This window comes from Neofelis nebulosa, chromosome 4 (assembly GCF_028018385.1).
Source record: "Neofelis nebulosa isolate mNeoNeb1 chromosome 4, mNeoNeb1.pri, whole genome shotgun sequence".
Lineage (NCBI taxonomy): Eukaryota > Metazoa > Chordata > Mammalia > Carnivora > Felidae > Neofelis > Neofelis nebulosa.
The window spans coordinates 164334924-164361198 of NC_080785.1; the positions used below are offsets into that span (position 1 = coordinate 164334924).

The following is a 26275-nucleotide window of genomic DNA, read 5'->3' on the forward strand; positions in this document are numbered from 1 at the left end:
GCGCCACCCAGGCGCCCCAAACTTAGGGTTTTTTAAAAGCATTTTTTAAGTTTATTTATTTTGACAGAGAGACAGAGAGTGTGTCCGGGGGAGGAGCAGAGAGGGACAGAAAGAATCCCAAGCAGGCTCCGTGCTTTCAGTGCGGAGCCCCACACGGGGCTCGAACTCATGAACTGCAAGAATGTGACCTGAGCCGAAACCAAGAGTCAGACGCTTAACCAACTGAGCCACACAGGTGCCCTGCCCACTCAGGTTTTTAAGACAGCCTTACCCTAAACCACACATCCTGTGAAAACATGGATGTGATGTGCTAGTTGTATTTCCTTTTATACCTTAAAATAAGTGCATGATTATGAAATGAAACCGTCATCACCTGGAAGTATGAACTGCAGATCAACTTGGAGCAGGGGCTGGCGGAGATGACTCCCCACTCCAAGGCGAGACTCACCTATACAGTTCTTCCCGTCGGCCGTGAGCTCGAAGCCATCCTGGCAGAGGCAGTGGAAGGAGCCAGCTGTGTTGAGGCACTGGCCAAATCGGCACACCTGCCCCACCAGGGTGGTGCATTCATCCATGTCTGCAGAAGGGATATGGGCGGATGGGGTCACCCATAGTCCTGGGGCTCTGAGCCTCCCTTGCACTCTGTCCACAATGAAGTTAAGTTGATGGCAGGGACTTCAATTTATCATGTATTCATGTGCTAGGCTCTGTATATCCAACTATCCAATGAGGCAGATAGCAGTATTTTCTAGTACAAGCACTTAAAGCTATGAATTTGCCTCTGGGTACTCCATTAGCTGAACTCCACAAATTTTGTTGTGTTTTCTTTTTCATTTAAGTCAAAAATATTTTCTGACTTCCCTTATGATTGCTTCTTCGATCTCTGGATTCTTTAGGAATATACTGTTTAATTTCCAAATATTTGGGGATTTTTCGGGATGTCTTTCTGGGACTGGTTTCTAGTTCACTTCCCTTACATTCTGAGGACCTACTTTGTGTGACTAAAAGTCTTTTTAATTTTCTAAGGTTTGTTTTATGGCCCAGAATATGGGTTTCCTGGTAAATGTCCAGGTGCACTTGAGAAGGATGTGTGTTCTGGAATGTTCTATAAATACTGACCAGGTCTAGGTGATTGATAGTGTTGTTCGGATCTTCCCTATCCTTACTGATTTTCTATTTGTCCCCTCTCCTACTGAGGATAAGTGTTTAAGTCTCCAACTGTAACTGTGGGTTTATCTTTTTTTTTTTTTTCAGCTCTGTCATTTTTTACTTTGTATGTTTTGAAGCTCTGTTGTTAGATGCATATGTATTTATGGTTGTTATGTCTTCTCAAGGAATTGGTCTCTTTATATGATACCTTTTTCCATCTCTGCTAACATTTCTTGTTATTACTGTCTGTTTGGTCTAACATTAACATAAGTAGGTACTACTATTAATCTCCTTTTTGCAGAAGAGGAAAGTGAAGCCCAGAGAGGTAAAAGGTAAAACGACTCATCTGGGGTCACACAGCTGGCAGGTGGCAAAGCTGGGATTTGAATTCATGTTGCCTGACTTTGGAATTCATGCTTTTAACCACTGCGCCCAGGTGGCAGCATGACACCACCCAGGTCTGTGCTGTGTTCTCTATACTGTCCACTAGCTGCCGTCACCCTAAGTGTAAGCTTTAGCGAGAGACCCCCTGACGCCTGACCGTGGGGTGGGGTGGGAAATTTTGTGGTTGACTGTTTTAGAGGGAGCACCGACCACTGGGGTTGTTTTTCTGAAGGGATCCCTGGGGCCAGACCCTTTATTTCAGAGGGGCACCCTCAAGCTAAGGACCCACTTTTCAGGGCGGGGCAATGAGGCCTGCCTGCCGGCCCAGGGGGCTCACCGACGCAATCTCCACGGTGTGTCGCCACGAAGCCAGGGAAGCAGAGGCAGTTGTAGGAGCCAACAATGTTCTTGCAGGTCCCATTTCCGCACGGCTGCCGGTCACACTCGTCGACGTCTGCCAGAGCAAAGCCCCCAAACCCCTCCCAGCTCACCCAGGGCATCAGGTGGCTCAGGGACTGAGGGCCTGGCTGGACCCAGCCCGCCTCTCCTTCACCTAGCCCTGTCCGGATGGACAGGCAGTGACCCCTGGGGGGGGGGGGGAGGTGGCTGGAAAGAGCCCCTGAAACGATTTATCACTCCCGTTTTGCAAACCGAGGCACAAGGAGGTGAATAAAGGTCATATATCCAAGGTCTTAAGTGCTAGGACTCAAACCTGGGTCTGTCTGTGAACCAGATGGATGAAAGCACTGCCCTCACAGGGGACGTGTGCACCTGAGGTCCCTCTGGCTTGGCGGCCTGGGTCTCCGGGGGGGGGGCGGGGAACAGGAAGGGACGCTCACCGGTGCACAGGGTCTGGTCCGCCGAGGCCCGGAAACCACGGTGACAGAGGCAAGTGTAGCTGCCCTCGGTGTCCACGCAGTCGCCATGGCTACAGATGTTTGGCATCTCCCGACACTCGTTCCGTCCTGGGGGAGGGCAGGCAGTGTGGTGTCCCCAGAACCCCACCTCCACACACGCCCACACACGCCCACACACGCCCACACACACACACGCATGGCGTTTGCCGAGCCCTTGCGTGCGGTGATGGGGAAGCCGGAACCTGCCTGGAAGCCCCCGCTCCAGCTGCTGCCAGCACCATGCTCCCATCCCCCCCGTTTCCAAGCCCCCTATTAACAGGTGCTCGGCATCCCCAACCACCCCATGGCACAGCCGAGGAGAAAGACCCGGATGGAGCCGTGCCCTACTCAAGTCACAGGGGCGGAGCCTAGCTTGTCCCTGCCCGCCAAGTCCCACGGCCCACCCCCTCGGCTCCCTGCCCTGCAGCGTGCTGGGGTCCCCGCTCACCCACGCAAGCCCCGCTCGGCGACAGCTTGTACCCTCGGGCGCACTTGCAGCGGTAGCTGCCAGGGATATTGACGCAGTCGGCGTTCTGCTGGCAGGGGCTCTCCCCGCCGGCGCACTCGTTCACGTCTGCGGGATACAACCGACAGGCAGGAGTGCGGGAGGCTTCCTTGCCAGGTCCCCACCCAAACCCTGCCCCGGGCTTTGCAGCGGGGAATCCCTCCGGAAGTGGCCGGAACCAGAGGGAGGCTGGTTATGTGGGTTGGAGGCCCCCTGGAAAGGCATCGGCCCCGCTGTACAGAAAGGGAAACTGAGGCTTATGGAGCTTAAGCGACCTGTCCAGGGGGCATGGGGTGGGGGACGAGCCTCCCACCCAAGGGCCGGGGAGGCCGGGCAGGTGGCACCTTCGCAGACCAGCAGCACGCCGTTGTAGCTGAAGCCTGTGGGGCACTCGCAGCGGAAGCTCCCGATCTGGTTGATGCAGATGCCGTTGGCACAGATGGCGGGGATCTCCCCACACTCGTCGATGTCTGGGGAGGACGTCGGCCGTCAGGGGCAGCCCAGCCCCAGGGAACACCTGGGGACCCTGGGCCAGGGGGCCATGCAGTCTGGGAGAAGGGGTGGCCACAAACGAGCACACTGGAAAAATTCTGCGGCAGCTGAAGTCTTTCTGACACCAGAAAGAGATCAGGATGTGGGACGAAAGACAGAGAACAGAGGGGGGTGAGCGTCTCTCAACTGAAAACACGTTCGCCGCAGCCCAGTGAGTCTGCCTCTGCCTCAGGGGGTCTGCTGGGGTCAACAGCTCCTGCGAGATCAGGAAGCCACATGGGGGGGGGGGGGGTCCTGGGACAATGCTGAGCAAGAAACCAGAAGCGTCAGCAGAGGAATGGGTAGCGAACCATGGTCCTTCCACACGATGGAACGTAACCAGGGGTGAAACACTGACACGCTACGACGTGGGCGAACCCTGAATGCACGATGCTCAGTGGGAGAAACCAGATGCAGGAACAGATATTGTACAATCCCACTGATGTAAAATGCCCAGAAGAGCAAATCCATAGGCACAGAACGTAGAACGGGGGTTGCGGGGGGCTGGCTGAGGGAGGGGGGGGGGAGGGGGGGTCTGCTCACGGGGACCAGGTGTCTTTGTGCGTGACGACAATGTTCTAATGTAGGGGTGCCTGGGTGGCTCAGTCGGTTAAGTGCCCAGTCTTGGTTTGGGCTCAGGTCGTGATCTTACGGTTCCTTGAGTTCAAGCACCGCGTTGGGCTCTGTGCTGACAGTGCAGAGCCTGCTTGCGATTCGCTCTCTCCCTCTCTTCCCCTCCCCAACCTCAAAATAAATGGATAAACTTAAAAAAATTAAATAAAATAAAATGTTCTTAGTGGTGATGGCAGCACAGCTCTGTGAAGACAGGGAAAACCACTGAATTGTACTTAAGATGGGCGAGGCGTGTGGTATGTGAGTTATACCCCAAAAAAGCTGTTATCTATACAGTTGATGCTTAAACAGCACATGTTCAACAGCACATGTTCAAACCGCACAGGGCCACTTAGCTGCGTGTATTTTTTATATAAATATAGTATACTGCTATAAACGTGTTTTCTTTTTTTCTTTTTTAATGTTTATTTATTTTTATTTCAACATTTTTTATTTATTTATTTATTTGGGACAGAGAGAGACAGAGCATGAACGGGGGAGGGGCAGAGAGAGAGGGAGACACAGAATCGGAAACAGGCTCCAGGCTCCGAGCCATCAGCCCAGAGCCTGACGCGGGGCTCGAACTCACGGACCGCGAGATCGTGACCTGGCTGAAGTCGGACGCTTAACCGACTGCGCCACCCAGGCGCCCCAATGTTTATTTATTTTTAGTGAGCACAGGTTGGGGAGGGGCAGAGAGACAGGGACAGGGGATCCAAAGCAGTCTCTGGGCTGATAGCAGCAAGCCCAATGCGGGGCTCGAACTCACGAACTGTGAGATCATGACCTGAGCCAAAGTCCGATGCTCAACTGACTGAGCCACCCAGGCACCCCTCCATATAGGTATCCTAGTAACATTTTATGGACTGTGGCTTACTTTATTGTAAGAATGCGGTATACAATACCTGTAACATATAAAACGTGTTAATCTACTGTTGACCTCATCAGTAACCCTTCTGGTCATCAGTAGACTACTAGTTAAGTTTGAGGGGGGAGTCAAAAGTTATATGCAGATTTTCAACTGCATGGGGTTCTGCGCCCCAAATCCTCGTGCTGTTCAAGGGCCAACTGTATAAAAAGGGAATCCAGAAGCAGTAAGTGCCCATCCATGGGGGGCTGGCTGGTGACCTGGGGCGTGTCCACACGTGGACTACTACAAAGCAGGACAAGAGGGGGGCACTGCAGTCAGTCACTTGTCTGGGTCTTCACGGCTCGTTGGTGGCCGGAGAAAAGTGAGTCGCAAACCAATATGCAGGGAATTATAGAACGAGAAAATTTCAAACTCCCCGGAAAACAATGCCGTGCGTTCTCAATGGGGACCTCTATGTATACTGAAGTGCACGAAGAAGGATCTAGAAATCCTCGGGGCATACAGCATGGGAACCTTGGGAGTGTGAAGGAGACTTAGGTTTGATGTGGTAACTGCAGGGGAAGCAGATCTTATCTGCCATGCCCCGGCTGTTTAAAATAAGGAGAACACATCCTTATTGGGATGGAAACAGCCAGAAGTGGGTTCATCAGTTCCACACCACACAGCTGAGCTGTGGCCTTCCAGGGATTAAACTGCACACAATCTTGTTTGGCTTAGAAAGGAAGGTCATTCTGACACTTGCCACCACGTGGACGGACTGAAGGACACCGCATGCAGTGACAGAAGTCGGTCACAGAAGGACACGTCCTGCGTGACCCCACTCACAGGAGGTCTTTAGAGCAGTCCCGTCCACAGAGACAGAGTGGAGATGCTGGGAGCCAGGGGTGGGGCAGAGGGCAGGGGCGTCCGTGTTTCATGGGGACAGAGTCTCAGTGTGGGGCGATGGAAAGTTCTGGAGACAGATGGTAGGAATGTTTGCCTGAGAGTGTGAGTGTGCCTAATACTGCTGAACTGGACATTTAACAACGGTTACGGTGGTAACTTTCATGTTACACGTAGGTTACCAGAATTTTTAGAAATGAGTAATAACAATAAAAATACTTACTTTTTTTTAATAAAGGGAACTATTTGGGGACATGACTCCTGGCCTGGTCTGGGAAGGCAGAAGTGTGGGCATGGAGCGGGGGTGGGTGGAAGGGGGAGGTCAGGGCCCTGGGGACAGAGGGACCTGGAGGCTATCAGCAGGGGGACACAGTCACTCACCAAGGGGCTTCCCTGTGTGGATGTCAATGACGAAGCCGGGGGCCTGGTTTCCGCACAGGACCTGGTAGTCCACTGGGCAAAGGAGGACAGGGCAGAGGGTGCTGGGGCTGCAGGCTCCCAGGAAGGACACCCCCTCCTCTTCCTGATCCCCGCCCATGGCCTCCTCCAACCCGTGTAGCCCAGCCCTCACCCGGCCTCTGACAACTAGTCTCTGCCTCCCACCTGCTTTCACCAGCACTGGAAGAGCTATAGGCAGCCACCCACCCGCGTGGCGTGACCTTCCAACACAGAGACGCAGAGACGCGACCTCTCTCATCTACGCAGGAGTGCCGCTGACCACACCCCACTGCCCTCTCCGGAACAGGTAGACTCTTCAATTTGAATTTCAAGACCTTCCCCCCGCCCCCCGGCCCTACCTTTCCAGCAGCGACTCCTGCCTGATTTCATTACACGTCTGGAGGGGCTCTGCTCTCCACCGTCCATCCGTCCCACGTGGGAACTTTGCACATGCTCTTCCCTCTGCTGTTCCCTAGCAGAGCCCACTCCAGCCTCAAGGACTCAGGGCGGCCACAGGGAAGGCTCCCTTGGGCTCCCTCCGACCCACCACACTGGCACCAGACGCTGAAGGCGCCACCCTTGGGCTTCCCCGGGGCAGCCCACCCTGCCTAGTTGCATCCCGTTGGCAATGCCGAGATGCCGCCTACCAGACCGCGGTCCCCAGGTGGGGCAGGTGTCTCTGGGCCCGCCAGGTGGACACGGGCAGGTATTTAGGCAGCGGCATCTTGCCACCTTTCCCCAGGTCCCCACCCTGGCCGTCACCCGGCCTTCTACCTGCGTCATCGGCTAGTATGGACCTCTGCCTCGTCTTACACCACCTGCACCTCAGACTCAGGGGCACGAGATCCGAGCAGGTACCTAAGTCCCAGCACCCAAACCAAGGGCGACATGTGATCTGTCCTGACAGTCACTTGACCAGAGCTGGCTGTTTGCAGCTCCCTCCCAGCCTGCACAGCTCAGGTCTGCCCCGTTCTTGCTACCTAGAACCCAGACCAGGCCCACCACCCAGAAATGCCCGGTAACGATCCCCTCTCCACTGCCCCGCACGGGATGGACACCCACTGCCCCCCAAGTTCATGTCCACCCAGAACCTCTGAGTGTGACCATCTGGGGAAACAGGGTCTTTGTAGATGCAATCCAGAAAAGATGCGGACACCCTGGGTTAGGGTGGGCCCTGAATGCAATGACCAGTGTCCTTATAAGAAAAAGAGAGACACGCAGACACTTGGAGAGAAGAAGCCACATGAAGACAAAAGCAGAGATGGGGGACAGAGCTCCAAGCCGGGAACACAGGACGCCCAGAGCCACCGGAAGCTGGAGGAAGCAGAGAAGCACTCTAACCTGGAGCCTCTGGAGGGGGCACGGCGTCACTGCCACCTTGGCTTCTGGCTTCTAGCCTTCAGAACTGGGAGAAAATTAATTTCTGGGGTTTTTAAGCCACGAAATTTGTGGCAATTTGTTGCCACGGCCTGAGGAAGCTATTGGTCTCCGTCAGCCGGGGCTGCCATGACAAAATACCACACACCGGGTGGCTTAAACAGCAGATGCGTTATTTCTCACGGTTCTGGAGGCTGGGAGTTCAAGACCAAGGTGCCGGCAGACTCGGGGTCTGGTGAGAGCCGCCTCCCGGTTCAGAGGTGGCTGTTTTCCTGCTATGTCCTCACATGGTGGAGATCGTCTCCCACACACGTCTTCTCGGAACGGCCCCCATCCCATTCAGGGGGCCTCCTAATCCCCTCCCCAAGGCCCCTCCTCCTAACACCACCGCCCTGAGGACCAGGGCTCCAACGCGTGAGTTTAGCAGGGGACACATTCAGCCCATAGCATATGGGAACGTCCTTGTTGTCCACTTTCAATCACTGCCCCACTCCTGCAGCTCTTTCCGATTGCCGGGCTGGCTGCTAGATCATTCTACCAGCTCTCTTTCCAGCTGCCAGCATGGTCTGCTGCTCAGTTCTGCCTCCAGCCCTTTGCTCGTGCTGTTCCCTGCCCGCAATACCCTTCTTCATCCCAAACAGTGTTTCAGCAGCTTTTCCCAGAGCTTCCCCGGGTTGCACCTTCCCCTGCTCATGGGGCCCCTGGTGCCTCCAGCCACTTTTGCTTTCCTCCCTGGCCCCAGGTACTCACTGACCCTCCCCCCAAAATAGTCTGTGAGTCTTCGAGGACCTTTACCACAAACGTAAGCTTCACTGATCCATTTTGAATCCCCAAATCTGCAACATACAAGGAAGGATGCCTCGCCCACCCCAAGACAGATGCTTTCCATACGCCACCTAGGACGTATTTTCAACTCCTTAGCCCTCATCAGAACAATGTAGGATGAGAGCTAATCTGGGCGCCCCAATTAAGGTGCGCCTCCTTAAATACTGCACTAAAAAGGAGGAAGCTGGAAAGAAGGGGGCAGGGGCGGGGGTGTGGAGAGCACTCACGGCTGGCAGGGGTGGGGCAGGCCTCGCAGGGTCTGTTCCAGGCCTGGCCAATGTTGTATGAGCAGCAGCATATCTTCCGGGTCACGTTAAAGGCCAGTTCATTCTGACACGTGCCGTTATGGTGCCGGAAGCAAATGCTCTTCCTCATGTCTGCAGTTCCGTTAGGAAGAGGAGTATGAGTAAAAGATAGCCAAGAGAGGGGAAGAAAGAAGAGAGGAAGAGAGAGCCATCAGATGGCTGAGAACTCATTCACGGGTCCAGCTGAAAAATACTGGCTTGATGCCTCTCCCCCAACACACATGGGGTGCCTTTTACATTTTAGATTTTGTTGGGCAGTGCACAACCTGGACAACCATTCATGACAGCCCTGGGCCCCCAAATCCTGCATCTTGTTCTCTGCTACTGACCAGCAACTCAAAAATACACTCACCCTCCTGCTACACACAGCTACACACAGCTCTTCACACTCTTCCAAGGCTTGGAGACTCCTAGGAGTCCTTCCCACACCCAAGTGCTTTTCCCACAACTGCCTATCTCCCCAGTCATCACACTTTGTACCCATGCAGTTGTTGCCACCGTTGACTTGCAGGTACTCCGCAGGACAGACACAAGTGTAGTTCCCCAGGGTGTTGTAGCAGGTACCGGGGCCACAGATGCCCGGGTGTGCATAGCATTCGTCGATGTCTGCAGGGGAGGGAGGGACAGCATCTAGCAGTTGTCTGGGTAACTCCCAACCCCAGACCTGGTAGAGTCACTTCATTATGGGCTTGAGCTCAGTGTCAAGATTAGCTTAAAATGCACAGGCATTTCAGTGACAGGGAAAGATCCGACATGGTGTTAAATAAAAAAAAAAAAGAAAAAGCTTACTATGATCTACTTTTTTTTGTTTTGAGAGAGAGAGAGAGAGAGCACATGTGTGATCATGGAAGAGAGCCAGAGGGAGAGAGGGAGAGGGAGGGAGGGAGGGAGGGAGGGAGAGAGAGAGAGAGAGAGAGAGAGAAAGAGAGAGAATCTTAAGCAGTTTCCACATTGACCATGGAACCCAGTGTGGGGCTTGATCCCATGACCCTGGGATTATGACCCGAGCCAAAATCAAGAGTCGGATGCTCAAGTGACTGAGCCACCCCAGGCGCTCCTGACCTAACTTCTATTAAGAAAAAAATATGGGGGCGCCTGGGTGGCTCGGTCGGTTAAGCGTCCGACTTTGGCTCAGGTCATGATCTCATGGTCCGTGAGTTCGAGCCCCGTGTCGGGCTCTGTGCTGACAGCTCAGAGCCTGGAGCCTGTTTCAGATTCTGTGTCTCCCTCTCTCTCTGCCCCTCCCCTGTTCATGCTGTCTCTCTGTCTCAAAAATAAATAAACGTTAAAAAAAATTTTTTTTTTTTTAAAAAAAGAAAAAAATATGACCTGGGGTGCCTGGGTGGCTCAGTCGGTTAAGCGTCCGACTTCAGCTCAGGTCATGATCTCGGGGTTCATGAGTTCCGGCCCCGTGTCGGGTTCTGTGCTGAGAGCTCAGAGCCTGGAGCCTGCTTCCGATTCTGTGTCTCCTTCTCTCTCTGCCCCTCCCCTGCTCATGCTCTGTCTCTCAAAAATGAATAAACATTAAGAATGTTTTTTTAAGTGTAACAAGCATTCTCAGCTAGTGAGCTATATAAAAACAGATAGTGGAATATTAGCATTATCACCAAAAATGGCAGAGTGTGGGACATCAGCCTCCATTCCTGCACAAAACTATCAAGCTGGCGAAAACTGACAAAATCGACTTTTGCAAGAGTCTGGAATCCAGTCAAAAACTTACAACAACCATGGAATCTGATATGTAAGCTATCCTAAAAAATCTACAGAACAAAGGGGTGCCGGGCAGGCTCAATCTGTGCAGTGTGCGATTCTTGATCTCAGGGTTGTGAGTTCAACCCCATGTTGGGTGTAGAGATTACTTAAAAATAAAATCATCTTTTTTAAACAAGTAGAAGTTTTACTTCATTTTGAGAGAGAGAGAGAGCGCACCGGTGGGGGAAGCACAGTGAGAGGGGGACAGAGGATCAGAAGTGGGCTCTGCCCGATAGCAGTGGGTCCGATGTGCGGCTCAAACCCGCAAAAGGTGAGATCATGGCCCAGGCCAAAGTTGGAGACTCAACTGACTGAGCCACCCAAGTGCCCCACTTAAGAATAAAGTCTTAATGGGGCACCTGCGTGGCTCAGTCAGTTAAGGGTCCGACTTTGACTCAGGTCGTGATCTCATGGTTTGTGGGTTCAAGCCCTGCATCAGGCTCTGTACTGAAGCTCGGAGCCTGGAGCCTGCTTCAGATTCTGTGTCTCCCTCTCTCTCTCCCCCTCCCCTGCTCACGCTCTAGCTCTCTCTCAAAAATAAATAAATATTGGGGCACCTGGGTGGCTCAGTTGGTTGAGCATCTGACTTTGGCTCATGTCATAATCTCACAGTTTGTGGGTTCAAGCCCTTCATTGGGCTCTGTGCTGACAGCGTGGAGCCTGGAGCCTACTTTGAGTTCTGTGTCTCCCTCTCTCCTGCTCATGCTCCGTCTCTCTCTCAAAAACAAACATTACACAAAATTTGGTGGTGGGGGGGGGGGTTGCCTGGGTGGCTTAGTCAGTTAAGCATCCGACTTCAGCTCAGGTCATGATCTCGCAGTTCACGAGTTCAAGCCCCTTATCAGCTTCTGTGCTGATAGCTCAGAGCCTAGAGCCTGGAGCCTGCTTCCGATTCTGTGTCTCCCTCTCTCTTTGCCTCTTCCCTGCTTGCACTCTGTCTCTCTGTCTGAAAAATAAATAAATATTCGGGGTGCCTGGATGGCTCAGTTGATTAAGTGTCCGACTTTGGCTCAGGTCATGAACTGGCGTTTCATGGGTTTGAGTCCCATGTCGGGCTCTGTGCTGACAGCTCAGAGCCTGGAGCCTGCTTTGGATTCTGCGTCTCCCCCTCCCCTGCTCGCACTCTCTCTCTCTCTCAAAAATAAATAAAGATTAAAAAAATTAAAAAGTAAATAAACATTAAAGAAAGCTTTTAAAAAATAAAATAAAAAGAAAGAAAGAAAGAAAGAAAGAAAGAAAAATTCTGCTTCTAATAGTGTCCGAAAAATGCAATGCTTAGGAATAAATTTAACCAAAGAGACACAAGAGTTGAGCACTGAAAACTACAAAACATCACGGAAAAAAAACTAAAGAAGACGGAGAGAAACGGAAAGACCTCCTGTGTACATGGATGAGAAGATTTAATACTGTTAACACAGCAATACTCCCCACGGCAATTTAGAGTTGCCATGCAATCCCCATTAAAACCCCAATGCCTTCATTTTTGCAGAAATGGAAAACTCAGTCTTAAATGCATGTGCAATTACAAAGGACCCCCCTCCCCCAGCCAAAACCATCTTGGAAAAAGAAAAACAAAGTCGGAGGACTCACACTTCCCAATTTTGAAACTTACAGTGCTCCAGTCATTAGGACAGTGTGGTACAGGTGAAAGATAGACATATACATCAACGGAATAGAACTGAGAGTCCGGAAGGAAACCATGTGTCGCGTGACTTTTGACACGGGAGCCAAGACCACTCAATGGGGAAAGAAGGGTGTCTTCAACGAGTGGTGCAGGGACAACTGGAACTCCACAGGCAAAAGAACGAAGTCGGACCTCTCTCTGACACCACAGGCAAAAAATAACTCAAAATAAGTGGAAAACCTAAATATAAGAGCCAAAATGATAAAACTCTCAGAAAAAAGACATAGGGGTCGGGGCGCCTGGGGGGCTCAGTCAATTGAGCGTCTGACTTCAGCTCAGGTCATGATATTGCAGTTCATGAGTTCGAGCCCCGCGTCAGGCTCTGTGCTGACAGCTCAGAGCCTGGAGCCTGCTTCAGGTTCTGTGTCTCCCTTTCTCTCTGTCCCTTCCCTACTCGCACTCTGTCTCTCCCTCAAAAATAAACAAACAAACAAAAAAGACATAGGGGTAAATTTTAATGACCTTGTATTTGGCAATGGATTCTTAGAGGACACCAAAACACAGCTGCAGAAGGAAAAAAAAAAAAGATAAATTTGGCTTCATCGGAATTAAAGCCTGGTGTGCATCGAAGGACACCATCAAGAAAGCAAAAAGACAAGTACAAAATGGGAGAAGCTATTTGCAAACTATGTATCTGATACGGGTCTTATATCCAGAATACAGAAAGAGCTCTCATAGCTCAACAACAAAAAGACAACCCCCGTTTAAAAATGGGCAAAAGACCTGAACAGACACTACTCCAAAGACATACAAATGACCAGTAAGCACGTGGAGAGATGCTCCTTAGTCATCAGTCATCAGGGAAAAATGCAAATCAAAACCACAATGAGATGCCACTTTGCACCCACTAGACGGTGTAACTTTGAGCAATGGAAAATACCAGTGTTGGTGAGGATGTGGAGAAACCGGGGCCCTTGTACATTGCTGGTGAGAATGTAAAAGGCTGTAGCCGCTGCAGAAAACCGTTGGGCAGTTCCTCAAACACAACAGAGTAGTCAACAGAATCACCATGCAGTCCAGCGATTCCGGGTGTGAGACAAACTATCTGACAAGGACCAGCTACAGAATTTGCCCAGTGGAAAATGAACACTGGGGCTTCCTTGTTCAAGACCCACGAAGAGTTTCAAAGTGGCAACAGCAAAGCATTAAGCCAAGTGTGGGCCCTTTGGAGAATAGGATTTTATGCTACCGCACAGAACTGCAGCCCTCAAGTGCACCTCTAGCCCAGCAAGGCTACACATCCAAGGTCAGTGATCCGGTTAAAGGCTCCCTGCCCTGTGACTTTTATTTGTTGATCGGACCTTTCTCTTTCTTCCTTGATGTCCCGAGAGACGGGGAGGCAGAAAAGAATAAAACATTCTTCAAGTATTTAGGTTCTGATTCTGCTGTGACAGCTTCCGCTTCCACGTACAATGGAGGTTGGTGTTTTGATCTTAGACCTCTTCCTCCCTTCCCTATTTCCTTGAGTTTCTAAACAGCACTGCTCCGAGGGAAAAGATATGTATTCTGTCCTTGTGTGTTGGTGTTGGTGTCTGGCTACATGTAGGTGTTCAATTAATATCGTCAAAAGGAAAAGAAAGAATGAATTGGTGGGTGGATAGGTGGCTGGATGGATGGATGGATGGATGGATAGGTGGATGGTGGATAGATGGATGGATGGTGGATGGATGGATAGGTGGATGGTGGATAGACGGATGGATGGTGGATGGATGGATGGATGGATGGATGAATGGGTGGGTGGTGGATAGATGGATGGATGGATGGATGGGTGGGTGGTGGATAGATGGATGGATGGATGGATGGTGGACAGATGGATGGATGGATAGGTGGATGGTGGATAGATGGATGGATGGATAGATGGATAGGTGGGTGGTGGATAGATGGATAGATGGATGGATGGATGGATGGATAGGTGGATGGTGGACAGATAGATGGATGGATGGATAGGTGGATGGTGGATAGATGGATAGATGGATGGATGGATGGATGGATAGGTGGGTGGTGGATAGATAGATGGATGGATGGATGGATGTTGGACAGATAGATGCATGGATGGATAGGTGGATGGTGGATAGATGGATGGATGGATGGATGGATGGATAGGTGGGTGGTGGATAGATGGATGGATGGATGGATGGTGGACAGATAGATGGATGGATGAATAGGTGGATGGTGGATAGATGGATGGATGGTGGATGGATGGATGGATAGATGGATGGATGGATAGGTGGATGGTGGATAGATGGATGGATGGATAGGTGAATGGTGGATGGATGGATGGACGGATGGATAGGTGGGTGGTGGATAGATGGATAGATGGATGGATGGATGGATGGATAGGTGGATGGTGGACAGATAGATGGATGGATGGATAGGTGGATGGTGGATAGATGGATGGATGGATGGATGGTGGACAGATAGATGGATGGATGGATAGGTGGATGGTGGATAGATGGATGGATGGTGGATGGATGGATGGATGGATGGATAGGTGGATGGTGGATAGGTGGATGGTGGATAGGTGGATGGTGGATAGATGGATGGATGGATGGATGGATGGATGGATGGACGGACGGATAGGTGGATGGTGGATAGATGGATGGTGGATGGGTGGATGGATGGATAGGTGGATGGTGGATAGATGGATGGATGGAGGGATGGATAGGTGGATGGTGGATAGATGGATGGATGGAGGGATGGATAGGTGGATGGTGGATAGATGGATGGTGGACAGATAGATGGATGGATGGATTGGTGGATAGATGGATGGATGGTAGATGGATGGATGGATGGATGGATGGGTGGATGGTGGATGGATGGATGGATGGTGGATGGATGGATGGATGGATGGATGGATAGGTGGATGGTGGATAGATGGATGGTGGATAGATGGATGGATAGGGGATGAATGGATGGATGGATTGGTGGATAGACGGATGGATGGTAGATGGATGGATGGATGGATGGGTGGACGGTGGATGGATGGTGGATGGATGGATGGATGGGTGGGTGGGTGGATGGTGGATGGATGGATGGATGGATGGTGGATGGATGGATGGATGGATGGATAGGTGGATGGTGGATAGATGGATGGTGGATAGATGGATGGATAGGGGATGAATGGATGGATGGATTGGTGGATAGACGGATGGATGGTAGATGGATGGATGGATGGATGGGTGGACGGTGGATGGATGGTGGATGGATGGATGGATGGTGGATGGGTGGGTGGGTGGACGGACCGACTTAGTATACTGCATTGGAAGAGCTCAGTCTCAAGGACCAGAATGGCTGGGTTTCGCTCACTTACTAGCTGGACAAGTTACTTAATCTCCCTGAACCTTAGTTTCTGCATCTGAAAAATGGGATCCTAAATGGAACATCCCCCTCACGGGGCTGTTGTGGTGACTGAACAAATGACAACTGAAGATGCTCAGTGCGAGGGTGACACACAGTCACAAACACCAGTTTCCTATTGGTCATTACTGTGATGCCCAAAGGAGGGAGGAAGGAGACAGGTAGAGCGCTGTTTGAAGGAATGGTGTGGCTATTCCTTCTGTGTCTGTCCCTTCCCACTCTCAGCTTTGGGACTTGGTCAGCTTTTGCCCGAAGGAGGAAGGGAGTGGTTGCCATAGAAAAGCCAGGCCATTTCCAAGTGGGCAGGAAGTGAGAGGGAGGGAGCAGAGCAGAGTGCAGCCTGGGGGATTCTGATGAAGCCTTTCCCACCCTCCCAGTGGGCCCCAGGCAGCAAGGCAGGTGAGTAGAGCCCCTAAAGGCACTTCAGGCTCCAGCACCTGAGGAGGAGGTGAGGCTAGAGAGGAAGGTGTATACTCACCCTCACAGATGCGGGTGTCCTCATTGAGGTGGTAACCGGGTGGGCACGCACACTGGAAGCTGCCAAAGGTATTGCCACAGGTTCCCCCCTGGCACAGCCCGGGCAGCTCCTGGCACTCATCAATGTCTGTCAGGAAGTGAAGAAGCTGTGCTTGGCCGCTAAACCCAAGCAGAGGCCTCGGGGGACACCCACACCCTGCCTTGGGTTCTCCAAGGCCCCGGAGGAGCCAGTCCTGCCTCTTCAAGAATACCTGAGAGGTGTGGGCTATTTGGAGCGTTCAGGCCAGGGTCCACCTTGGAGGCTGTACCTAGACTCTCTTGAGTCAAGGTCACCCTGAATTCATCCCCTTTTTCTTCATTTCCTACTCCATCCAACCATCCATCCATCCATCCATCTATCCATCCATCACATAGTTCCCTCTGGATGGAATTCTCCAATCTTATCACCCCCTGTGCATAAAAGGATGGATGGATGAAGGGTGCCTGACTGGCTCAGTCAGTAGAGCATGTGACTCTTGATCTTGGGAGTCATGAGCTCAAGCCCCACGTTGGCATAGAGCTTAGTTTTTAAAAAAGGTTGGATGGATGGATGGATTGATATAAAAAATAGTGGATGAATAAGAAGTGAATCAACGACAAGATGAATAAGTGCACGGATGGATGGATGGATGGACAGATGGACAGGTGGGGAGGTGAGTAGATGGATGATGTATGTATGCACAGAAGATAGGAAGGAATCAAGGAAGGGAGAGAGAATAGTGGGAGAAAGGAAGGGAAGGGGGAAGGATTAAGGATGGAGAATTTATGAGTGGGAAGTGGGTGGATGGGTAGATGAGTAGATGGCTGAATGGGGGAGTATGTATGTGTGGATGGAGGAGGGAAAGAAGGATGGGTGAGTGGACAGTTGTGTGTGTGAATGAGGAATATATGTATGGATGGGTGGATGGGGGATGCATGAATGGATGGATGGATGGGGGGGATGGGTGAGTGGATGGATGGATGGATGGATGGATGGATGGATGGATGGATGGGGTGGGTGAGTGGTTGGATGGGGGATGGATGGATGGATGGGTGGGTGAGTGGTTGGATGGGGACGATGGATGGATGCATGGGTGGGTGAGTAGAGGGGTAGTGGGATGGATGGGACGGACTTCACCAAAAACTGAGAACAGTTTAGCCTCACTGCCTGGCCTTGGGGAGGGAGGTTGTGCCCCCTGTCCCGCAACTGTGCATTTTGGCGAGGCAGGGATGAGAAAAAGCTCACTGAGTACGCAAGTGGATGGTCTGCCCGGAGCTCACCTTCCAGAATGACAGTGATGGGGTTGGGTCGGAAGCCCTCGCCCCCCGGGCACAAGGTTCTATACTCGGCTGCAAAGGAAACAGGTTCTTCTGAGGGGCTGTGGGGTGAAGCCCAAGGGAGGCAGGGGAATTGAGGTCTCCCAAGAAGGGCTCCAGAATGGGTCCCACATCCCTCTACCACACCAATTCCATCCCCTTACCTCCTCAGCCTCTCGGCACCGAGAGACTTCAGCCAATCTGGGAAGACGGGGCAGTGTGTGTGTGTGTGTGTGTGTGTGTGTGTGTGTGTGTGTGAACATGTGTTCACATTCAACATATGAACAGATGGACTGTGTGCTAACAGCTGGGGGTGGAGAGGGGTGATTTCTTCTGATCTAAAACCAGACCAGTGTGACTGCAAATCTTCCCCATTGAAAGAAAGACCCCGGATATCATATATACACATGGACACAGACACACACACACACCTGAATAGGTGGACAGGTGTGTGAACCTGAGGCCTTTGCACATGCTGTTCCCACAGCATCACAGACCCTTCCCCCTGCTCTGCCTAGAAAACTCGTACTCATCCTTCAAAACCTCATTTAAGCCTTTTGTCCTGAGAAGTCTTCCCTTATCCACTTCCTGTCCTTGGCCACCACTGTGTCTCAGACAAACCCTCAGGATAGCTCTACTTCCACGGTCCGGGGACCACTGGTACACGGGTGAGGGGCAGTGTGCCGTGCTGTGGTTCATCCTGCTCTGGGTCCCCAGCCCCTTGCACAGGGCATGGAGGAACTCTCAATGTTTGCTGGCTGACGGACTGAGGAAGCAAGCGAATAGAAACACACAGAGAATTTGCAGGAAGGGAGGGCAGAGAGACACGTGGAGCGAGGAGGCACAGCCGACGAACTGCTAAAGGTATGCTGTGTGACCCAGGGCGAGCCCCTCTCCCTCTCTGGTTCTCAGTGTCCCTCCCTTAGCACAGATGACCCCCGAAGTCCTGGGCAGTGCTCGCCTGTGTCCCCCACCACCACCCGGAGACTCACTGGTGTTGGCCAGCGGGCACAGTTCACACGGGTTACCCCAGGCCCGTCCCAGGGAGCAACAGCAAGAAGCCCGGGTGACGCCAACCCCGATCTCAGCAGCGCAGAAGATACCACCATCCCCTCGGTCATGCGTGTCCAGGAAACAGTTCCCCACCCGGGTGTCTGAACAGGCAGAAAGGGGTGGTTAGCATGGGGCAGGAGAGACGAGGGCGCGCGCGTGTTTGCACCTCTCTGAGTAACTGCGTGTGCGGCCGTGTGCGCATACGTGCCTGTGTGCCTGGCTCTGATTCGCGGCCGTGTGCGCACGTGCGCCTGCGCCCGGCTCTGATTCGCGGCCGTGTGCGCACGCGTGCCTGCGTGCCTGGCCCTGATTCGCGGCCGTGTGCGCATGCGTGCCTGGCTCGGCCTCGCGGCTGTGTGTACACAGGTGCCCGTGTGCATGGCTGTGCCTCTGCACACGTATATATGTGCACACATGTGACTGTGTGTGTACATGTATGTATGAGTGTGTAGGGCACAGGGACAGAAGGGGGTGTCTGAACAAATGGACAGGGACACTGTCCCTGGGCAGGGAGCTGTGTGTGTGTGTGTGTGTGTGTGTGTGTGCGCGCGCGTGCGCACACCCCAGGAGTGGAAGGGTGTGCAAGAACACGTCCTCAGTGGCCCTGATCAGGGGCCGGCAAAGGCCCTGTTTGTCAAGAACAGGTAAATCTGAGCTCCCCCAGCTCACCTGCCATCAGATCCCCAGCTGGAGCCAAGGGTTTACTCACCCACACAGCCCACCCCGCTGGGATTCAGCTCAAAATCCTGGGGGCAGTTGCAGAGGTAGCTGCCGGGTGTGTTGACACACAGGCCATTGATGCAGTTCACAGGGTCTGCACACTCATTGACATCTGGTGGGGGGGTGGGGAATGCTGTCAGCGGGAGCCCTCCCTCAATCCACTTCCCTCCCACCTTCCTCCTGGGAAGCTGAAGCCCTCAATGTTGGATGTGGGCTGTGGAGTGAAGCCATGTCCTCCCCTGGGAAGAAAGCCTGAAGGGACAGCAGCCTCCAGAGTCTGCCCTGGCCTGTCTAACCCCCTCTCCTCCCTGTTCTGTTCCACTTGGGATGGAGGTTTGCCCCTTGAAAGTTTCCTGTGTCATGGGTTCCACGCAGCCAACCTACAAAGCCCAACATTTAGAACATGCTTTCAAGCCACGGGTTGGCAGGCTATTATCGGTGGGCCAGAGCCCCCTGCCTGTTAGTGTAAATAAAGTTTTATTGGCACACACCCACACCCACTCATTTACATACTGCCTGTGTGTGTCTGCTTCTGAGCTACGAGGCAGTTGAGTAGCTGTGACAGAAACTGTATGGCTGGAAAGCCAAAAATATTTCCTATCTGGTCGTTTGCCAGAAAAGTTTGCTGACCCCCGTTTTAAATACATAAGTGGGAGGTCATTTTGACGGTAGTAGTGGAGGGAGTACACCTTCATTCATTCACTGCATTGATTCAGAAGATGATAGATGCCAACGGAGGAGGGTGATGGGAACACGGATCAATGGGGGCACTGCTGGAGATGGGGGTCAGACAAGCCCCCCCTCCAGAATAGGACATTCAAGAAGAGATCTGAGGGCAGGGAGGCAGTAAGCCCTGCCCCTCCTCCCACCCCCACAGCCCAGCTGACCCCACACCTGTGCAATTGCCACCACCGCGGTCCAGCTCATAGCCCTCACTGCAGATGCAGCGGAACATTCCGGGCAGGTTCTCGCAGCTCCCGAACACACAGAGGTTCCCGAGAACGCACTCGTCCACGTCTGTGGGGACCCCAGGTCAGCCCGCCTTGCCTGGCAGCCTGCTCCTGCTGTGTCCCCCAGCCCGGCAGTCCCAGGTCTCACCCCGACAGGCGCGGTGGTCCTCCGTGGGGCTGAAGCCCATCTCACATTCACAGCGGTACCCGCCGGGGGCATTGAGGCACTGCCCGTTCTCACAGAGGTCCACGTCCTCAGCACATTCGTCCCTGTCTGCGGGACCCCGAGAGGCAGAGGGCTGGGGGCCAGCTGTCCAGGACCCATGCAGGGCGGGGGCAGGGGTCCCCGGTCAAACCCTTCACAGTCACCCAGGGTTCTGGGGAGTACCGGGAACTCAGACCCCGACTCGGGGAGACAGGAGACCTGGTCACGCGGGACCCGGGTGGAGGGCCACCAGGAAGTAAGCTAGTGTTCCTGTGCTCCACGTCCAGAAGGCTCCGTGCATTCAGAGTCCAGGGGAGAAGACAGCCAACCCCGTGACTCAGCCTGGCCCGTGGCCCCGCGGGGATGAAGTCACATCATCTCCAGCACCCCGGCGCCGTGCACCGGGTGGGATCGGTTTGAGTCGGAACCCAGCCCCCGTGGCTGTCCCCTCGGGCCCCACCCCACTCTCACCTTCACAGGAGAAGCCGTCCCCAGTGAAGCCCTGGTGGCAGGCACAGAGGTAGGAGCCGGGAACATTCAGGCAGTCGGCCCTCAGGCTGCACTGGTGCTCCCGGGAAGCACACTCATCCAGGTCTGCAGGACACGGAGCCCGGGGCCCCCCAGTGTGCGCATTGGGGGGCTGCAGGGAGGCGGACCCTCCAAGCTTGGCCCTGTCCGACCCCCACAGACACCCCTGGGCCCAGACCCCCACCCCCACCGCCCCGTCTCCCTCCTGCCCCCCACCTACCTCAGCTGCTCTGCCCAGACCGCCTGCCCCCAGGCACTCACCGTGGCATGCGAAGCCATCCCCCACCCAGCCTGGCTGGCACCTGCAGCTGAAACTCCCAGGGACGTTGAGGCAGGAAGCGTGGCTGTCACAGCTGTGTCCCCCAAGCTCACACTCGTCCACATCTGCAAGGAGAGGGACCCGGTCACGGGAGGGTCTGGACCAGGAGAGGAGAGGAAGGACACGGCACCCCCACAAGGCCTGGGCTTTGTAGAAATAGGGCTTCGGGTCCAGAGTAGGGAGATACTACAGCAACAGGGAAAGGGCAAGGACCCTCCTGGGGGAGGGCTGGCCCAGAAAGCCCCCCACCCACCTCAGGAGCTTCCCCCATCACCCAGAGCCCAGGAGGAAAACTCCCAAACCCCAAAGGCACGACTCCCAGCAGCCCTCTGAAGTGATCTGAAACAGGAACGAAAGACTCTCAGGGTAGACTTGAAGAGTAGCCGTCCTAATGCATACATCCTTGCCCTAAAGCAGGATTTCCTTCTAAACCAGCGTCTTGGACCCTCAGCCAAGTCAGCCTCACCCTTGTAACTCTGCAATGTCCACCCACCACCAAGTGAGCTCCTGGTTCCCGAACGTTGCTTCCCATGCTTCCTCACTGTTACTTAGGTAAACGTATTTTTTTTTATTTTTATTTTTTAACATTTATTTATTTTTCAACGTTTTTTTTTTTTTTTTTTTTTTTTTTGGGGACAGAGAGAGACAGAGCACGAACGGGGGAGGGGCAGAGAGAGAGGGAGACACAGAATCGGAAACAGGCTCCAGGCTCCCAGCCATCAGCCCAGAGCCCGACGCAGGGCTCGAACTCACAGACCGCGAGATCGTGACCTGGCTGAAGTCGGACGCTTAACCGACTGCGCCACCCAGGCGCCCCAACATTTATTTATTTTTGAGACAGAGAGAGACAGAGCATGAACAGGGGAGGAGCAGAGAGAGGGGGAGACACAGAATCTGAAACAGGCTCCAGGCTCTGAGCTGTCAGCACAGAGCCCGACTCGGGGCTCGAACTCACGGACCATGAGATCGTGACCTGAGCCGAAGTCGGACGCTTAACCTTCCGAGCCACCCAGGCGCCCCTGGGTAAACGTATTTTAAAAGCCAACTTTACATCAACAACAGGCTCTAAAGAGTCATGGATTTGAGGCCGCTACATAACGTCGGATTCTAACACGCGTTACAATAACCGCATCAATGTATCTCCAGAAAGATACGTTCGCGTCCTAATGCCCGGAAGCTGTGCACAGGACGTTATCTGGAAACAGGGTCTTTGTGGATGTAACCAGGTTAGGATGGGGTCATCCTGGATTCTGGTGGCCCTAATCCAGCGACTGGCATTCTCATAAGAGGGAAATTTGGACCCAGACACAGAGACAACCCACGTGAAGACAGACTCAGAGAGTAGAGCGACATGCTGACGAGGCAGGTGGGGGACTCCTGGCCACTGCCAGAAGGCAGTAGAGGCGTGGGAGAGATTCCCCCTCTGAGCCCCCGCAGCCCTGCGGACGTGCTGATTTCAGATTTCTGGGCTCGGGAACCATTCCGGACAGAGAATACGTTTCTGCGGTTCTGAGCCCTGAGACTGGTAGGAATTTGTTACGACAGCGCTAGGAGCCTGAGTCAGTTGACTAACGAACCGTGGAAACATTCGCCCCCGTAGGGTGTCGCATCATCAGGCTGGCATGCTTTGGGAACGCTGCCACGGACACCTGGGGCCCGCAGAGCTGGGGGCTAGAGGGGAGCCCCAGGGGCACCCGACTGGGTCCTGTTTCCGCTTGAACACGAGGCCCTACCCGCGGAGATGTGGGAGAATGAACTCTGGCCATGCTCAGGCCTGGGGGACGGGGCAGGGACCCCACGACCCCCGAGCTGGCCCCTCGGAGCCCCCCGTGCCACACCCCCGACCGCCAGCTCACCGGAGCAGCCCGTGGCCCCCTTCCGGATGATGTAACCCAGAGGGCAGTGGCAGACAAAGGAGCCTTTTGTGTTCTCACAGTCCCCGTGGAGGCAAAGGTGGGGCTTCAGTTCACACTCGTTCAAGTCTGCGGGGTGACAGGAGGGCAAGCAGGTGAGGGCGGAGGGGGTGCCCGAGCGTTGCCGGGTGCCCTGCCACGCTGCTCCCCCGCGTGGAGGCTCTCGGTGCCCGTGTCCGGGACCGCGGGGCCGTTTCTGGTTCCGCCACCGGACCGCTGTCTTGTCCACGTTTTCCAGCACGTACCCTGTGGGACACACTGGGCACAAGTTCCCGAAAGCATTTTGTAGCTGAGGACAGTTAGAGCGCGCAGAGTTAGGGTTTTTCTCCTACAGGCCTTTTCAGAGCCTTTACGCCAACAGGGAGCAGCAAGAAGGGCGTGGAGCAGTAAACAGTTCCCTGTGTCATTTGAGCCGAGGCGCTTCAGGGCTTCCTAAGACTCCCGCGATCGGGAACGCTGAGCTGCACTGGGGCTGCACACACGTCTTTCCTCGGAGAGAATTACACCTTCCCTTCCTGGAACTTCCCCGCTCGGGCCCCAGCGCTGCCCTGATGGGGCACCCAGGACGCATCTGCTCCCGGGGCCCCGTGACGCCCCGCAGCCAGGGGAGGACGGTAACCACGGCCTGAACAGCCCGCGGTCCCCGAGCGGGTCTCAGAAAACACAGTTCTGAGCGCCCTCTCCCATCGAGCTCGCCCCCCCTCTGCATAAAACGCCTCGGCGTGTGACAATCTTGAGACGTAGCCCCGGGAGCGGGGTGTGCATCAGGGACACAGTGGTGCTCGATAGACGTACTTCAAGAGCAAGGTTTAGGGTATCTGCTGCTGTGAATCCCATCCCCCAGGCTGGCGCGTGGCAGTCGGCTCTGGGCACTGGTGGCCACGTGCTGCTGCAGAGCCTGTCTCCCTCTCCTGCACGTGACGGGGACGGGACCCGCTGTCTGTCTTGCCCATGCGCCCCCCTGGGGAAGGCCTGGTGTGTGAGGTCAGACGCTGCCTCCTCCGCCCCACGGTCCTGGCTCCTCACCGACACATGCCCTTGCGTCCAGCGTGGCCACGAAGCCCTCATAGCACAGGCAGTGGTGACCCCCCGGCACGTTGACGCACTGGCCTCCGTCGCAGATGTCCGGGTTCTCCGCACACTCATCCACGTCTGGGGGAGCAGAGGTGGGGGCTGGGCTGTAGGCGGGCAGGGACGGAGCAGCAGCCCCCGGGGACCTGGCCACGGGGTCAGTGGCTTATCCCAGCTCTGGCCAGCTTTGCCTGGGCCAAGCTAGGTTGGATCCCCTATCCCACGCACCTGCACACGCCCTCCCGTCGGGCATCAGCGAGTAGCCGTGTCCACAGCCACACCGGTAGCTGCCCTCGGTGTTTGTGCAGTGCATGTCACACCCACCGTTCCCAGTGCGGCATTCGTTGATATCTGTGGGAGGCAGGGCAGGCTCGAGCACGGGGCTGACGGAGGGGGGGGGGGCAGGAGTGGGGTCTGGAACTGAGGCCAGGAAGGACCTCCACGGTGGCTGGGGCTGGGGGCTGGGGGCTGGTGCCCACGTGGGGCAGGTGGGCGCAGTCTCACCCGTGCAGCCGAGGCGGTCAGCTGTGCTCTGGAAGCCAGCGTGGCAGGAGCACTGGAAGGCCCCGATGACGTTGACACAGTGGCCATGGGGACACAGGCCGTCACTCAGGGAACACTCATCGACATCTGCGGGGGGGGGCACGTGGCCGGCGGGGGCCCAGTGTGAGCAGAGGCGACGACCCAGCGTGGGGTCCCTGAGACACTCGGACACACGCACACACTCTCACAGGGCACGCACAAGTGCACACGCCCACCATTCACTCACACCACACCACGCTCGCTCGCATGCCTGCTGCACACTCACCCTCACAGGCAGTGCCCTTGGCCGTCAGCGCATGTCCGGGGGGGCACTGACACTGGTAGCCCCCGTCCGTGTTGGAGCAGGTACCTCCCCGGCACAGCAGCGGGTCCCGCGCACACTCGTCCACGTCTGCGCGTGTGCAAGAGAGAGCGGGTGTGAAGGCACCGACCAGGGTGGGCGCGGCGTGGCTCGTGGGAAGCTTCTCCCTGCGGTCCCCAGCCCCGTCACCCTGGCCACGGCCGGGAGAGCCTGGAGGCTTGGGCTTGATGACCCAGGGAGCGGGGTGTGCGCTGGGAGGAGCAGGGGCAGGTCAGCCCAAGAAGGAAGCTGGAATCCTCAGGAGAATCAGGGCCAGGAGGCCGACACTCCTCGAGTCACCGAAGGAGGCCCTGAGAAGCAACGCTGTAGGACTCCGCAGGGAGGCAAGGTGCAGGCATCAGCAGGAGCAGGCTGTGCCACCCCCCGCCTCGAACTCCAGTCTCGAGTACCTCCTTCCACCCCTCAGGCCCACCCCAGGGCCTTTGCACCTGCTGTTTCCTCCACCTGGCTCACCGCACAGAAACCCTTTCCATCCCTCAGGCCCACCCCAGGGCCTTTGCACCTGCTGTTCTCCCTTCAGGCTGTTCTTGCAGCCCCTCTTCACCACATTTACCCTCACTCTCAGCCACAACCTCCAGTCCCACAGAACAGGACCTATCCCTGGGGACCACACTCTACCCTACTGCATGGCCCTTTCAAGCGCTTCTCACAGTGGCCATTTTGCATTTCTCCAGGGATTAATTTTATCAACATCTGTCTCCCCATCAGGTCATGAGCTCCAAGAGCCTGGCTGTCTGCTACTGAGCTCCTTGTGGCTCCCCTCAGTAGAGGTGCATGAAATGTTCACTGAATGAAAAAAAAAGCAGAAGGCAGGCAGGAAGGCAGCAGGGAGGGAGGAAGTAAGGAAGGAGGGAGGGAAGGAGGGAAGGAGGGAGGGAAGGAGGGAGGGAAGGAGGGAGGGAGGGAAGGAAGGAGGCAGAGAGGGAGGGAAGGAAGGAGGGAAGGAAGGAAGGAAGGAAGGAAGGAAGGAAGGAAGGAAGGGGGGACTCCTCTCTCCAGGGCCCTCCTCCTCTTCTCACGCTACACCTACTCTGGGAGGACTCACCCAAATCTGGGTCCCTAGGACTCAACTCTGCATGACAGACCCAACATCCGGCTGCCTTTGGGGATGCCGCCACCTGGCGCCCAGATTCGCTGGGTCTCAGCTTTTCCCCACACCTGCGCCTCCCACCTCGCCCATCACAACAACGCCCTCACCATCCCTCCCCTCAGCCCCGAGAGACCCTACAGGC

At 54.7% G+C, this 26275-nt stretch overlaps 1 protein-coding gene across 2 annotated transcripts in view; it reads right to left on the reverse strand.

Moving 5' to 3' along the window:
* The window catches only part of FBN3 (fibrillin 3), a 60739-nt gene that overhangs the window by 16122 nt on the left and 18342 nt on the right, over window positions 1-26275 (reverse strand). For both annotated transcript variants that reach the window (XM_058728184.1, XM_058728185.1), the window contains exons 26-46: window positions 24948-25073; window positions 24644-24769; window positions 24368-24490; window positions 24095-24220; window positions 23012-23137; window positions 21098-21220; window positions 20780-20902; window positions 20252-20377; window positions 20048-20170; window positions 19143-19265; window positions 18373-18534; window positions 17345-17413; window positions 16047-16172; window positions 9256-9381; window positions 8698-8847; window positions 6212-6283; window positions 3279-3404; window positions 2878-3003; window positions 2373-2498; window positions 1871-1987; window positions 449-577 (exon numbers count right to left, since the gene is read on the reverse strand). In XM_058728184.1, coding sequence (XP_058584167.1) covers window positions 449-577; window positions 1871-1987; window positions 2373-2498; window positions 2878-3003; window positions 3279-3404; window positions 6212-6283; window positions 8698-8847; window positions 9256-9381; window positions 16047-16172; window positions 17345-17413; window positions 18373-18534; window positions 19143-19265; window positions 20048-20170; window positions 20252-20377; window positions 20780-20902; window positions 21098-21220; window positions 23012-23137; window positions 24095-24220; window positions 24368-24490; window positions 24644-24769; window positions 24948-25073 — 2574 coding nt within the window. The remainder of the gene's footprint in view (window positions 1-448; window positions 578-1870; window positions 1988-2372; window positions 2499-2877; window positions 3004-3278; window positions 3405-6211; window positions 6284-8697; window positions 8848-9255; window positions 9382-16046; window positions 16173-17344; window positions 17414-18372; window positions 18535-19142; window positions 19266-20047; window positions 20171-20251; window positions 20378-20779; window positions 20903-21097; window positions 21221-23011; window positions 23138-24094; window positions 24221-24367; window positions 24491-24643; window positions 24770-24947; window positions 25074-26275) is intronic.